Source organism: Danio rerio, chromosome 15, assembly GCF_052040795.2.
Source record: "Danio rerio strain M-AB ecotype USA chromosome 15, GRCz13ab, whole genome shotgun sequence".
NCBI lineage: Eukaryota > Metazoa > Chordata > Actinopteri > Cypriniformes > Danionidae > Danio > Danio rerio.
Genome location: NC_141035.1, coordinates 33,643,524 through 33,660,726, shown reverse-complemented (window position 1 = coordinate 33,660,726; position 17,203 = coordinate 33,643,524). Strand labels below are relative to the sequence as shown.

Below are 17,203 nucleotides of genomic sequence, written 5' to 3'. Positions count from 1 at the left end.
TGGATTCATCCTTTCTTGTATCAACGGTTTAGGACTGTGGTGGTGTAATTGTGTGGGGGATATTTTCTTGGCACACTTTTGGCCCATTAGTACCAATTGAGCATTGTGTCAACGCCACAGCCTACCTGAGTGTTATTGCTGACCATGTCCATCTCTTTATGACCACAGTGTATCCATCTTCTGATGGCTACTTCCAGCAGGATAACGTGCCAAGCACAAATCATCTCACTGGTTTCTTGAACATGACAATTAGTTCACTGTACTCAAATGGCCTCCACAGTCATCAGATCTCAATCCAATAGAGAACCTTTGGGATGTGTTAGAACAGGTAATTCACATCATGGATGTGCAGCAACTGTTTGATGCTATCATGTCAACATGGACCAAAATCGTTGAGGAATAATTCCAGTACCTTGTTGAATCTATGCCACAACGGATTAAGGCAGTTCTGAAGGCAAAGACGGTCCAACCCGGTATCAGTGGTGTGTACCTAATAAAGTGGCTGCTCAGTGTATCTGTGTAAATGCTATACATTAGATTAGTCTGTACCGAAGCCAAACCTGGAACTAATCTTAACAAAGATCAGTCAGAACATGAGTACACCCAAATGAATATGTAGAAGAAAAAATATTATATAACACTTTTAATTAACAGCACAAGAGAAACGCAATATATGAAATTGTCAATTTTGTAGTCTGTAATTGTATTTTTGCAATAACTTGTTTAAATGTATTTCTATTCTAAAGATGTTAGGAGATCAGACACATATTTTAATGAATATAATTTTTTAATAAAACTGCACCATCAATTACAGCCGTTATTCACTGAGAAATGGATGAAAATGTTCATTTTTAATAGGAGGTAAACTCATTCAAGAACTCATTTAGTACAATATTCATATACAGATGAGAAAATATGGTACATGCAAAAATTTAGAGATTACACTTAAAAGATTTTCTTTTTTTCCTTTTCCCCGAATCAGATGAAAACATTAATAAATTTACAAATACAGATTTCAACTCTAATTACGGCGCAGTTCTTGTTCAGAACCTCTAGAGGGAGATAAATACTAGTTAATAATCATTCCGTCTTTCTCAGTTGAAGCTTTTGAGCTCTATAATCTCAATCAAAACATTTCCAAGAGCAAGGATATTCTCTCAGACGTGTCAATGTAAACACTTTTAAATGAGAAACTGCTTTTATCCTGCCTAATTCTGCAGTATCACTTCGCAAATCATCTCTTTTTCTATTTGCCAGCCAGGTAAAATGGAGTCCTTCCTTGTTTAACTTCTTATGACTTTAGGTGAGGAAGAAGGTCTTTAGCTTGAAGCAGTTGCGTTTTTCTCGTTGAAGCCGGAGAAATGTGAGTATTATCTTTGCGCTGTTCTGAAGCTGAGAGGTACAATGAGTGACCCTTTTTGTCCAGAACGATTTGCTATTTTCATTTTTATCGTGTATTAAAATGCCCCTGGCGAATCCCTGAGGATTTCAGATGGCTTTCAAATTAAATTTCTTTGAGGTTTGTTCAGTGTAGGTAAGGTTTAGCCATTAAACCCTGGCTTATTTGAGGGTGTGATATTTTAAGTGGTTTGGGCAGCTCATAATTCTTCATTATTTAATTGATGTTGGTTTAATTTATAGGCAAATTTGAACTAGATATTACTATAAACTGTCCTTCGCCAGCTTCATGTGGAAATTAATTTGAATGTTGTATGGTTGTTATGACATAAAACAAGCAAAACATCCAATTCATGCATATATGATGAGACTAATAGTACTTCCAGAGCAGTAATTCAGTTTGGTTTTGACAAATCATAACTCTTCCTGCAGGTACAAAATGCAAGTCCTGTCTGGGTTTAAACTCAAGACACCTTTGAGTGTATTTATTACTCCCTAATGACCGTTCTGTTTAAATACATCGTAAAACTGGTAGGTGATGCCATAATAAATTATCTGATGAGAAAAAAGACAGAACATTTGGTAATAAGTGGAGAAATGGTAGCTTTAGTTTATTTGTTAGTGTTTACAATAGAAATCTGCTCCAGTTTGTTTCCATCTGTGTCAAACCATGAGTCACTGCATGTAGAGCTGTGATTGCAAGGTTCTGCAATTTAAAATCAAAAAGCACAAAGACTATTCAATGGCCTGGCTCAATAAAATATCTATAGTTTTGGACCGTTAACATGCTAGTGTTAGGATTTTTTTTTTCAAATGAAGAAACAAACCATCAAAGCCACTTCTCAGTTATTTAAAGAGACCAGAAAATATTCCACATCATTAAAATTTAAGTACCAAATCCACTAAAATGAGACACTTTTTAAACCCAGACAATGTGTGTGTAATAAAACAATGTGGTCATAATGGTAGGCCTAATAAATGTGCCAGAATAAAGGTTACAGCATTTTACTGTAATAAAAACATGTTTCATTTTGTAAAGGCAAGCTCATAGCTTAAACACTAGTTTTTGGACCATCAAACTTATTTTTTAACTTGATGGATACAAGGTAAAAATCAGCTATATGTTTTAGAGCATGGGTTCCCAAACTGTTGCTCACACCATAATAGGCCTATATAAACGCAGGCATAGTGACAACACAAAAAATTGCAACAGTCTAACAACCATTGGCTATAATTTATATAGTCATTTATTATTTGTTTAATTTAATATTAACCTCAGCTAAAGAGATTGGTGGGCAAAATATTTTCAGCACAAGGTTTATTCTTGGTTTATTTTTGAGACTGCTACTCAGAAATCATCCTCAATGTTCAGTTGTTGCCTGTGTTCATTTTTGATTAATTTGGTTGCCATAAAGGTGTCTGAAAGTTTAACCTGGTGCTATAAAATCAATCTAGCCTACTATCTGACTCTATTGCTGTGTTGTTTATCTAACGTAAATACACCAATCCTATGAAAAAAAAAGCAGATGGCTTTAATTTGCATGTGGTTGCTTTTTTATTTAACTATTAACTACTATTTTTATCTTTTGAGGGTTATGGATAAATATGGTAATTCTAGTTGTTTAGTCAAATTTATTTGACCTTTGGAAAACACCAAGTGACTGCTATTGGCCTGCAACCACCCCGGGGTCTCTCATTCATACATACACTATGGCCAACAATTTAGACTATCCAATATCGCATGTCTTTGGTCTGGGGGAAACTAGAGCACCTGGCGGAAACCCATGCAAACACAGGGAGAACATGCAAGCTCCACAAAAAAACACCAACGGACCCAGCTGAATCTCGATCCAGCGTCCTTCTTGTGAGGCAGTGCTAACCACAGCGCTGCATAATTATCTTTAAATAGCACAAAATGTTAAGAGGATGTTTGCTAACCCCTAAAAATGCACCTCATCACTAATTTAATTTAATAAAATAACACTGAAGGGTTAGAATTGATTTGTTATTAAAATCGACTAATAGTAATAGTAATGCTATGTAACCTTGCATGTATAATCTATTTTAGCAAAATGAACATTTTATTATTCACGTGGGAACACTAGGGTATTATTTTATCATTCATTCATTAATTTTCCTTCAGCTTAGTCCCTTTATTCATTTAGGGGTTGTCACAGCGGAATGAACCGCCAACTTACCCAACATGTTTTACACAGCGGATGCCTTTCCAGCTGAAACCCAGTTCTAGGAAACTTCCATCCACAATCATTCACACACATTACAACCAGTTTATTCAGATAGAGCATGTCTTTGGAATGGGGGGGAACCGGAGCACCCGGAGGAAACACGGAGAATACATGCAAACTCCACCCAAACTGACCCAGTTCGATTGAACCAGCGATGTGTTTGCTGTGAGCCTGGCGACAGTGCGAACCACTGAGCCACCGTGTCGCCATAATTTTGTCATTTACCTTTAATTTAGAGGCCTATCGTGCCCTTCCCCCACCAAGTAAATACATCTGCGGGAAAAGTAACGTTATTGAAAAGAGCGTGGAGGACTCCAGGTTTCGAGGTGCAGAGGAAATATTAGTTATTAAATGTTTTTTTTTCCAGTAAACTATTCCTTAATTTACACTTATCGTGCATGTACCGTAAATTGGTCTTCTTAAGAAACATTTTCTCCTGACATGAGAGACAAGCAGAGGTAAGTTAACGTTAACTTGTGTGAGGAAATATCAAATATTGTGTTAAAAATAGTAAATGACTCTGCGGATGAGAACAGTCATTATTAATCTTGTTATTTGAGCTTCATTATTCTGTTTATAGTGTTTAACTTACTGGCACTGTCTGGAAGATTTTTAACGGATATTGTGCAATGTTTACTTTAAAACAAATAACGTGTTAATAGGCTACATTTGTGCTTATTATTTGTATATTTATGTAGTAATCATTTTATAATCGTAGTAAAGTTATTTGTGATTATAAAACGTTGTTGGGCACAGCACACGCTTTTGTTTACAGACGTCATTGATTTAAGGCCTGAAGTTTCCCGCCATTGTGCGATCATTCAACATTAGTATAAGTATTAAAATCGATAAAATACAAATAGTGCATCCAATTTGTTGCAAATTTATTAGATAATGTTATATAAAATACGATTTTATCATGTTATTTCTGTTTTACAGTTTCAGCTAAACAATACCAATGTAACGTTAGCGTGGTTGCTAAGGTATGTCGTTTTTAAAGCGAAAACATGGATCCGCTGTGGAGTACTGTTGTCAGTTTTCTGTGCAAATCTAATATGTTTGCTCTGTAATGTGCTGTTTCAGTTGGTAATAAGAGCACCGAGTCTTCCAATAACAGTTTAATATCTGAACGGATATCCTAAGGTCTGACTCATCCCTCTGAGAGAGAAAACCTCATTTATGATGATTCATCCGCATGAACCTGTGAGTATTCTTCATCCTTTTTCCAAACAAAACATCAGATATTCTCTAATTAATATAATGACTCACGTGTCAGGTTCAGTTGTGATGTGATAACTGAAGCACTAGATGGAGCTGGAGTTTGATATTTCACTTATCCTGAATTTTTTTTTGCTCAATGAGATCATCAACTTCTAGAGTGTCAGGACCATCTCCATTACAGGGCACTTAAATGAGCTTTTTGTCTGTCTGATCTCCGTCAACTAGTGGTAATGCGTGCGCTCACACAAGCCAAGATGGATCTAATGAAGGCACTCAAGCACACACACAACCTTTATTCAGACGTCTTGAAAGGCTGTGCTTTTTAGCTCATCACTGGACAGTGGTAATTATACGAGGTCACCCTTGTCTCGCTTACTGCTGCCAGACAGCCGAGGCCCTTAAATCTTTGAAAACTGTGTGTGAACACAATGGATATTCAGACGTCTTCTGTCATGCCAATGTTACACTGTACTGCAGCGCTGGAATTAAATGAATGTTATTGTCTCCTGAGGGGCCATTTAACATCAACACATTTCTCATTCGATTGTTCTGCTCGAGCATGGCTAAATTACACTTAAATTTTTCGTATCTCACCTCCCTTCTCATTTTCAGTAATGAACGAGCAGAGGCTGAAGTCCATTCTGTGGCCACCAAGGACACTTTTCTTTATTACCGTCCATTATGAGGCAGAATGTTTCCGTTTCTGTCTTCTGTCTACAACCGTAACCGAGATCCCTTCCTTCTCAGACGTAATAATCGAGACTTTCTCCTCAAGGGCGATTTTGAAGCGTTTCAAAGTAATGTGATACCTGACCATCAAGGTTTAAAGCTGATTTATCTTTTCATTAATACAATCTAGGGAGCGAATTGATTTCATTGAGCGTTAATGTATCATTTTCTTAAACATACTTTTGAACAGAGACAGTGAAAGAATTTAAGACACCTCAAATATGAAGGTCAATGTTTTAGTAACACTTTACTATAAGGTTCTGTTGTTTAACATGAACAAACTGCAGTATTTCGAAAGCATTTGTTCATTTTAATGATAATTTTAGCATTTAGATATCATTAATATGAAGCACTGTATCTGATGGTATTTAATGATTGTTTTAATAAAGATTAATGAATGTCATAACAAATTTATTGCTAGTTAGGGTAGCAATTGTTAGGGTCAGATAGAATATCTTTATACATTTTTTGCTATTTCTGCACAGAATTTTGTAAATTTTGTAATTTTAGGAATATCGTAGCTAAAAGTGTAATATGGAATAAAAAAATAACCTTTTTAACTCTTATTTAATGTTTACAATGCAAATCCAACTAGATCCATAAACAAAGCAAGTCTTTCATATAATAAATCTACTAAAGGACAGAAAATATTACTTTACAAACTGTATTGCAAATAAATCAAATGAACATTTTCATATTAGTCAATAATATTACAGAAATAATTTAGAAACTGAATAAATATATATCTACACACACTTATACAGGTAAAAAAATAGACTCTAGGCTAAAACCTGCGTGTTTCTGCTCGTGCAGATTTCGTGTGGGCTTAGTTATAGTTAATGCATGAATTAATGTTACATAATAAGACTTTAATGTCACCTAGGTGCTACCAAAAAGAGTATTTAATAGCAAATTTTAACATTTACTAATAGATTAAAGATTTTATTTGTTAGTATTATTAAATGTACTTGAGTGGATGTACAAAGTTGATGTTTTGTTCATAATAATGCAACATTAATGAAGATCAGTATACAGTGGAATAAATGCATGTATTTGTTAAAGTTAGTTAGCTGACATCAAGGTTTAATTGTTTAACATGAACAAACTGCAGTACTTCTAAAGAAGTTGTTCTTATTAATGTTATTTTCCGCATTTAGATATTATTAGTATCAAACATTGTATTTGATAATGTTATGTAATGATTGTTTTAACAAAGATTCATAAATGCCATGAATTATTTTTCTTTGTTAGTTGTAGTTAGGGCCAGACAGAATGTGCAGACATTTTTTGCTATTTCTGCACACAATTTTGTAATTTTGGGAGTATCATAGCTAAAAATTTAATATATGGAATAAAAAAATAATACCTTTTTAACTTGTATTTAATGTTTGCAATCCAAATCCAATTAGATCCATAAACAAAGCAAGTCTCTAATAAATAAAAAATATACTAAAGGACACAATATTACTTTACAAAATGTATTGTAAATAAATCTAATGAACTTTATATTTTTCAATAATATTACTGAAATAATTCAAAATAAATAAATGTACTATACATTTACACAAGTAAATAAATAGACTCTGGGCTAAAATCTGCGTATTTCTGCACATGCAGATTCCGTGCGGGCCTAGTTATAGTCAATGCATGAATTCATGTTAAGTAGACCTTAATTTGACCTAGGTGCTACCAAAAAGAGTATTTAATAGCTAATTTTAACACTTACCAATACATTAAACATTTTATTTGTTAGTATTATTTATTGTACGTGAGCAGACAAAAAGTTATTTTTTGTTCATAATTATGCAACATTAATGAAGATTAATATACAGCAGAATAAAGGCATGTGTTTGTTAAAGTTAGTTAGCTGACATTGAGTAAATAAGATGTTTTTGTAACATTTAAACAATATCAAATCAGACGTTGAATATTTAAACTAAAGCACACGTCATGCTAAATATTACACAAAAAGTAGGTTTTAATTGATAAATAATTTCCATGAGAGTGGCTTTTCATGTAGTTTTACTATGGCAAATTGTTACTTAAGCATATGATTTAGGTCTTGAAGGGCCACTTTATGCTAAGAAAATAAAAATAATTTTTTATTTTTTTATTTTTTGATAATTTAAGCATCATAAAAAACTCAGTTTAGCAAAGTGGAAGTGACATTCACCTAAAAAACCTCTACATTTCTTTATTCTGTTAAACACCAAAGAAGATTTATTGAAGAAATCTGAAAACCTGTAACTATTTATGTCCATAGTAGGGAAAACAAAAGCAATGGAAGTCAATGCTTACAGGTTTCCAGATCTCTTCAGTATATCTTCTTTTGCGTTCAACAGAAGAATGTCAGGTTGAGTAAATGATGACAGAATTTTTTGGGTGAACCATACCCCTTTAATGCTTCTCATGTGGCTGTTAATCTAGCTTCCGGCATGTGCTGCAGAGTAAATGATGACATTTGATCAGGATAGTTCTGGCATCCTCACCAGAATCTGCAAGGAACAGTGATATGCAGCAAAAAAGACAGAGACACTCGGAGACACAGAGTTAAGTAACTGAAGGTTCAGATAAAAGCGTGTAAAGGGCCCTCAACAGCTCTCCTTACACTGACACCATCTGCTCGGCACTGATGTGAACTCGCGCGTACCGCACAGCCTCTGTTTGTGTGAAGCTTCTCGAGCGGCTGATGAATAGAGCGTCTGCTTTGTAGTGTGTGCCAATAACTTTGATGGCAGATCATTAGAATGAGCGCTAACATCTTTTCTGAGTGGCCTTTTTTGTCGCATTCCTTGATGTGTACAGGTGTGGATAAAGGAGGAAAGATCCCTATTTGAATTTGAATATAGTGAATCGCGCATGGCCTAAATGATGCTGTCGGAGCATTAGCTGTGGGCATCTCATAATACCGACAGGGGCCACAATAGCACAAATGCTTTATTGGGCTCGAGGAAATGTGACAGATTCGTTGAACTGACATTTCTGTAAATAAAGCAACAGCCAAATGTTGTTTGTGGAACAATCTGTGCAGGGGAACACAACAGAAATGAATGTTTGGATGTGATAAGGAGCAGCAATTCATGCGACAGGATAACGCTCATCAGATAGCGTGATTGAGGAAGTGCTCAATGCTCATTTAGCGATGATGTGACAGGACTATTGATTTATCTGTAATTCACATATACTGACCGTGTCAGTAACACCACTGATAATCTCGCCATCGATTCCATGGATTCTGGTGTCTTTAAAGCCTGATTTGATATGCTTTAAAAGACAAAATGGTGTTTTAAATCATGCCGTTTTCTAATTAGTCTTAGGAATTTTAATAGGTTTAGCACATATGTGATTTAAGTCAACACAGACTGAAATAGGAAGTCCTTTTGTCAAATTAGAGAAGGTAAACTAGCATCACTTGTTGATTTCAATTTTAGCACAGATACCTTTTATCTGTGGTAAATAAATGAAAAAAAAAAGCTTTAAATAAAAAGTTGAAATTTAAATGTTAACAATTAAAACAATTAAAATGTTACATTTAAAAAAAAATCATTTAAAAACCATTTCAAATGAGGTAATCAAAATTCAAAGCTCAAAATGTGTGAGGAGTGTGCAATATGTCCCAAGTAAAACAGGAAGGAACATTAGTTGAGCAGCCAATTAGAAAAATAACATTCATAGTTTGAGTTGTCTTTAAAAAAAATTCAATTAAAACTTGGGAAGGGTTTTTATCAATTTGGAAAAGGTAAACAAGCACTTGTTGATTTCAGAGAAACCTTTATCTGTGGTAAATACATGAAATAAAACACTTTAAATAAAAACAGTTAAAATTTTGAAAACAACCTATGAGATGTTTCATAAATTACAATTTTCAAGTTCAAATTTAAAATTAACCACTAAGTTAAGGAGAAGTTTCTGAAATTATATTTTTAAAGTTACAATTTAAAATTGACCAATGAAGTCAATTGGAAAAGTCAGAAATTATTAAAAATGTTACATTTAAAATTGACCTGTAAAGTAAATTACTCTTTTTGGAATTATTTTAAAATTAACATTTTAAAAACATTTCAAATGAGCGAATCAGAATTAATTATTTAAGTTCAAAATGTGTATGGAGTGTGAAATATTTTCCAAATAAAACAGAAAGAAACGTGACCATCCAATGGACCATTTAAACAAGACTGTTATGAAGCAATGGGTGGTGCAATTGGTAGTGCTGTTGCCTCACAGCAAGAAGGTCGCTGGTTTGAGCTTGGGCTGGGTCAGTTGGCATTTCTGTGTGGAGTTTGCATGTTCTCCCCGTGTTGGTGTGGGTTTCCTCTGGGTGCTCAGGTTTCCCCCTTTAAAGTCCAAAGACATGCGCTATAGGTGAATTGAATAAGCTAAAATTGTCCGTAGTGTATGTGTGTGAATGAGTGTATGGGTGTTTTCCTGTGGAAAAATTGGCGGTTCATTCCACTGTGGCGACCCCAGATTAAAAAAGGGACTAAGCCGAAAAGAAAATGTATGAATGTATGTTATGATGCGTTTAACGCTCATTTGCCTCTTAATCCTTAAAGTTTTTGTAATATTCAGATTTTTAAAATAAAATGTCTTGATAACATGTCTGAAGATAACTTCATTGTGGAGTTTTTCTGTATTATTTCAGCAAATAGGATAAAAAAAAACAAGATTTGCTGTACTCTCCCATTTACTGCGCTCTTAAGTTTACCCAACTATGATGACTTCTGCCGCTGAGAAACCTGTAAATGTGAAAAGGGTCCATTAGAAAGTAACATTCATAATTTGGGTTGTCTTTTAGAAAAGGCAAAAAGAAAAAACCCAAAAGAAAAAACCCTTGTAATTTTACGAAAGAACTATTGTGAATAGCAGGTATATTTGTACCCTTCTGAATAACATGAGTTTTCAGTGAAAGATAATATGTAAAATTGCTGTTAAGATGTTTAATTTAAACAGTGGGTCTGGTGTGGAAAGAAAATTTATCCAACCCAAAAACTTTCATAATCATTTAAAGCAACCAGAACGCCTCTTTGAAAAGGCACCAACGGGATGAGCCTCTGCTTTATTATTTAAACCTCCATTAAAACTGTTTCTTAAACATGAAGTATTATCTCTCTAATTATCCATTTAAAGATCTGAGCAGATATTTTCTAACTCCATTGTCAAATTGGCCATTTTCGGCAATGTTTGGCACATTACATTTTTCTCTCTAATTGCAAAATGCACAGGCTCTAATTGGACAGATCTGTGTTGTGCACTTAGTCTAGTCTTTAATAAGGGTCTTCAGTTCAGACGTCTTTCTCCACTCTTTTTGAAGACTTAATGGATTCCCAGAGACATTAGATTTAACTTAATAATGGCGAGGGTTGCGGCATTAATAAAGCGTCGCCTTCAAAACCGGCGAATGCAAATGTGTATATTTAAATATCCTCTTGATGTGTGCTTCTTTTAAAGTTGAATTTCAATTTGATTTCATCAAGCCCGACAGCCGTGTCTCTGTTTATGTCACAAGCAACATGAATATGCATATGGCGAATGGTAATATTCATAAGCGTATGAAATTGATGCCTCGTCTCATGGCAGCAGTGTATTTATTATGTAGATGACTTTTACGGCTGATCTGCATGCCGAAATGTACATTGTGCGATCAGACAAATAAAGGTGTCAGAAACGTTTTCAGCTAATTCTACAGTAATGCTAAGCGAATAAAGGGTCTAATGAGGTCTTTAATGAAGCAGTAAACGTTCGGCCACAATAAACATAGCCCTAAATGCTCTTTAAGGCTATGAAACACTCATGTAGATATTAAAAACCTTGCTCAGAACAGTCATTTCTATTCAGTTATGCCAAATTGCAATGAGCCATGATTGTTTAAAAAAATGGCTCAGTTGTGAAGGCCTGGGATCTTTTTTTTTTTTAATGACAAGGCATGAACAAAACAACATCCTTTCAGGTGGTCAGATGAAATATTTAGTCTTTTTCTCCGAAATGAAAGCCAACTGTTTTGCTCGCCATTATGCTTATCAAATCCTATTATGAAATTATGTCATTTCGATTATCTTAAATACCCTGTAAAATGTTCTGCCAAAGCCTATCAGAAATTTAATTACGTATTGAATTACAATGAAATGGAACGGCGCCGGCGATGATGCATATTTGAACTTAACAGAAATGACATTTGGGGCTAAGCACAGGAGGAGCTCAATTTTAGCTGATAATGATGATTATTATGATTATTAATGCTCGTTAAAAACGTTTAATTGTTAAACAATTGACACTTTCGTTGCTTTAAAACGGTGGTCCTGCCTTGCTCAAAGCCCAAGAGAAAGTGAACTGAGAGGCGAGAGAGATGTTTCGTTTTCTGGGTTGTGCCCCTCAGGTATACCCGTGTGTCAGTTTACCAACAAGCAGCCCGCTAGGCAGTGAGGTGAGACAGCTGGTTCTCCTGCCAATCACCAGCATCTCAGACTCCCTCCTCTGGTGGACACTGCCTTATTTACTTCAAGAGTTCTCACTGTTATTTAAAAGCTATCTTTAGGTGGAGAGACTAGAAGGGGAAATATGAATTGGTATAGGTTTAGAGAATGCACACACACACACACACACACACACACACACAATGAAGAGTGATGTGGTGTTTTTGGGCCATGGGGCTTCTCAAACAAAACTGCAGGAAATAAACAGCAATCACTGTAGCATGACTGAAAATCCACTGAGCAGGCAGCCTTAATTGAGCCCTCTCTCTCTCTTTCTTTTTCCCTCTCTCCATGGATAATGCACACAAGATCCCTTAACCTTTTTTATGCATTTTAAAGACCATTAATTGATGTGTAAAACTGCATTTTGCTGGAGTCAAGGGGTCCACAGGCCCTCAGGCGCTTCTCGTATTTCCAGCTTAGCATTTAAACGTGACAGATGGGTGTCGCTAAAGGAGGTGGATTATTCTGTATGATCAGTATACGAGCATGCACAGCAGTGGTAAACAATAATCATACATGATATTTGCATTTTTGCTTGAGAATGTGACTAGAAATATTGATTCATGATTTATGAATGTTTTCTTAGGGCGTGTTTTCTCTGCTGTTAGATTGAATATACATCATTTGTTCTATGGATTCTGGATTGGACATTTTGCTATAAGGTGTCATTGGTTAACAGGAACTAACTCTAAACTATAGGCCTATCACAGTAATCAAAATATCGGCTTATTATTGCACAACACATGAACATGACCTTAATCATTTTTAGTGATGCAATATATATCGCCCATACATAAACTATTCTAGCAACATTTTAGCTGATTGTGCATCATCTTTATCTCTACTGGAGGTGTCAGTGTCAGTATTGTTAAAAAAAAACACTGTAGCATTTACTATAAATTACTATAGTATGTTTTCATGTGGGTGTCTGACAATTGAAAATAGACCTGGTTGCAGATAGCACAGCATCTGTTACTTTTTACCTTGCGTTTTTTTTTGCTAACATTTATTATTATTATTTATTTGTTTAGGATATACATTTCCACATTCTGATTCCATTTGGATGCCTAATTATTTAATTGTTAAGATGACTATAATTAAATGAAATATTTTAAGAATAAAATATGATGTGTTCTTTGAAAGAGTGCCCTTACATTGTGATGATATTAAATTGTCATTCTGGCATTATGTAATAAGTGGCATTAACTGGTCCTTAAATGACAACAATATTGTTTTGCGCAACATTTTGGTGTAATATTGTCTGACACAAAAAAAAATATTGTGACAGGCCTACAACAAACAGTGTTTTTAAATCATTTATTAGAATTTGTTCATTTTATTTAATAGAAATACAGTTGTTCATTAGTTGTTAATGCTGGTGCATTAACTCTTTACTAATACACTTCATAAATCCAAAAGATGTATTTGTTAATGCAAAAAATCACATTGATTAATAATGTCTGCTAGTGTTGTTAATTGTTAGTTCACATTATGTGACAGATGGATGATATGACATGATATGGGACTGAAACATGAATTCCCATTTGAATAAGTTCAAAAAGAGTTCAAACATGCAATAGCAGTTATGACAGACTCAGTTCTATACCCTGCAGGAGCATTTTTGCTTGCTAATATGACTAGAAATATTGATTTATGATTTATGATTGTTTTCTTAGGGCATGTTTTCTTTGGTATTTAGTCCTGTTAGATTGAATATACACCATTTGTTCTATAGATTCTGGATTAAATATTTTGCAATTAGGTGTCATTAGTTAAAAGGAACTAACTATGAACAGTGTTTTATATCATTTATTAAAATTTGTTTATTTTATTTAATAGAAGTACTAGTGTTGGTTGTTAATGCTGGTGCATTAACTCATTTTAACATCTTCTGATTTGGGTAGTGTATTAGTAAACGCAAAGATCCACTTTAATCAATTCTGCTAGTTGTTAATTGTTAGTTCACATTATGTAACAGACGGATGATATGATATAGAATGGGATTGAAACATGAATTCTCATTTTAATGAGTTCAAAAATAGTTCAAGCAGACAGTAGCAATTATTGCAGACAGTTCTATACCCTGGAGAAGCATTTTTGCTTGAATGTAGCTAGAAATATTGATTTATGATTTATGAATGTTTTCTTAGGGCTTATTTTTTTGGTACTTAGTACTATTATATTGAATAAACACCTTTGTTCCATATATTTTGAAATTAAAATTTTATAATTTACATAATAAATTATAAATAATAGTTATAATTTTATGAAAACATTGTTTAGTAAAATTTGTTAATTTATTTATTGGAAATACAATTGTTGGTTGTTAATGCTGACGCATTAACTCTTAACAAATAAATCTTTTGATTTTGGCAGTTTATTAGTAAATGCAAAAGTTCACTTTAATTAATTCTGCTGTTAATTGTTAGCTCACGTTTTTCGTTTTTTCGTTTCACGTGTTTTCTTAGAGCATGTTTTCTTTGGTATTTGTTAGATTAAATATACACCATTTGTTTTGTGCATTCTGGACTGAACATTTTGCAATTAGGTGTCATTGGTTAAAGGGACTAACTATGAACAGTGCTTTTTTTTATATCATTTATATTATTTAAAATTAGTTCATTGTATGTGTCTTGTGTGACACTGAAGATCTAATGTATAATGTTTTAACATTCCGTCCAGCAAAGTACATTTAGAGTAAGTACTTTATTACTGTATCATTCATCAGATATTCTTCCAAAAGATATTCATAAATCTTAATATTCCAGATGTTTTTGCAAGTGCAAAAATTTACATATTATTGTTGTATTATTGTATTGCTAGTATTATTAGTTGTTAGTTCACATTATGTGACAGATGGATGATATGATATAGAATGAGATTGAAACATGAATGCTAATTTAATAGGTTCAAAAAGAGTTCAAACTGACAATAGCAATTATTGCAGAGCGTCAATTCTATACCCTGCAGATGAAATAGACAGAGAGACATCCTTCACTGATTTAATCAAACAAGCTTGTCTAGAAATTAATTTACGCCCTACTTGCTTTTTGGACATGTTTGAGCAGCTCAAAACAAATAGAAGGTAATTCATGAATCCTCTGCTGGGAGAGTATTAAAAATTAATAATAAGTGCTTATTACAATTATCTGTGATGTAATGTTTCTTTGTCTCTGTTTAATGGAAATAAATAAATGAATGACCTCACTCTGCTAGTTCTACTCAGGACCCAAGATTGCCAATCACAGTGTTTCTCAAACAGGGACCAGGGCCCACTAGGGGGCCTCAAGATCATGTTAAAGAATGAGTGTTTTTCTGTTTTCTTTTTATGTTATATTTATTAAAGCAATAAGCAACCTTTTTTTCAAATCATGTTTTTAAAATTTATTTCATTTTAATTTTGATAAAAATTAACAATAAAACATGTTTTTTTTAATCTATTGTATTCAACTTTTTGTTATACTATTTTTATTGAAACATTTATTTATGTGCTTTTTGCATTTTATAAAACTGCAAAAAAAAAAAAAAAAAAACAGTACAATAATAGTACATATAAAATACAATACATAAAAACACTAACCTATGACAGAACAATCGAACAACAGAACGCAGAGGGACAAATGCACATGAAAGCAAAATATACCTTGGCTCGTCAGGTAATGCATAAATAAAAGCAATTATAAAGTAACATTATTCTTATATTACCAGAAAAGTGCATTATCCTGACTATAGTTTTATTGTCAAATAATAGTTTGGGCACATTATTAAAAACATTATAGATTATGAATTGTAAATATCAATTACACTCAATCTTTAATTACTATATTGAACTATTTTTATTGAAACTATTATCATTTTTATTGTAAAGAGTGTGCATAGTTTAAAAGTTTTGAAAACCTTGTCTTGCAGTCCAAACAACAAATAAGAATTCACTTGTATGGAGTCAATCTAGGGCCATATATATTTGCAAAAGAAAAAGTTTTGCGAACAAAAAATGAATTCTTACGCAAAAATAAATAAATAAATGCAAATCTCCAAAAATCGCAATGGGAAAATACATTTTTGAGCGATGATTAATTTTGCAAACAAAAATAAAGAACTGCAAAGGGAAAATTTAAGTTTCAAGAAATAAAAATCAAAGTTGCATGAAGAAAAGAACTGCAAATAAAAATCAAGCAGTTGCATACACAGCAAAATATAGGGACCCAAAACAACTCTATGGGTGTTAATTTCAACACTTTGAAAGTGTCTCATGGGGTCCACTCAAAACAGACTTAAATCAACACTTTCAAAAGGGTTGGCACATTGACACCGAAGTAAGGGTTAATTTTAACTCAGGGCAGAGTTAAAAAATGTAACTATATTTAACACCACCTGGTGTAATATATTGTTAATTTATTCAACTCTCTTGAGTGTAAATATGGTAAAAAGGTCAAAAAGACTGTAAATTACAAAATAAAAAACATTTTATTTGAAAACATTCACAACTTCAACAATTCATTCAATTTTTAAAATGCAACAATGTCAAATATGCTTTAAATGTTTTATTAGTACAGACAGTATCAACAAAATATGATGTCCAAACTTGATGTTTCATCAGAGCAATTTGAAAGTTCAATATAGCGTCACTCATAGTTTTCTTCTGAACGCATAGTTTTCTTCTGAAATTACATTTTAAACAACTTGGCGTGCAAATCTTTCACTTCTGGTGTTTCCTTGGTCCTCCATATCAAACACAGCAGTTTAAATGAAGGTATAAATGCTGTAAACTTGTGTGAAAACAAACTGGAGCTAGGAAATCTCATCAAGCATGTCCTGTGAATGAAGTGCTTCCCAGCCACAGGATGACCTTTTTATCCATGACGATGTAGTAGCTGCTGATCGCTCGTCTGGTGGTTCCTGATGCACGGATATACTGTAGGGTGATGCTCATCTAAGAACTCTTCAAGATTCCAGCATGACTAAGAAAAATGTTTGAAAACAAATTGCAATCAAATTCTATGATATATTTAAAAGAACATTTAAAGTAAATAAAACATTCAAGAAATCTAAACTCATCTTTTAAAAATCTTCATGATGATCCACAACTTGACTCTCCCAGCTGGTTAAGGTGACAGGATATGGAAAAGTAGAAAA

General features: G+C 33.5%; 1 protein-coding gene across 33 annotated transcripts in view; it reads left to right on the top strand.

Annotated features, from left to right (window-relative positions):
- Nucleotides 1-3,777: 3,777 nt before the first annotated feature.
- msi2b (musashi RNA-binding protein 2b) overlaps nucleotides 3,778-17,203 on the top strand; it is a 413,958-nt gene continuing 400,532 nt past the window's right edge. For 22 of the 33 annotated variants that reach the window (XM_087282615.1, XM_087282616.1, XM_087282617.1 and 19 more), the window contains exons 1-2: nucleotides 3,778-4,102; nucleotides 4,728-4,847. In XM_087282615.1, the coding sequence (XP_087138741.1) occupies nucleotides 4,824-4,847 (24 nt within the window). In that variant the 5' untranslated portion in view covers nucleotides 3,778-4,102; nucleotides 4,728-4,823. Of the gene's footprint in view, nucleotides 4,103-4,583; nucleotides 4,848-17,203 lie in introns of those variants that run through there. The other 11 variants (XM_087282598.1, XM_087282602.1, XM_087282603.1 and 8 more) reach the window with 2 other exon arrangements.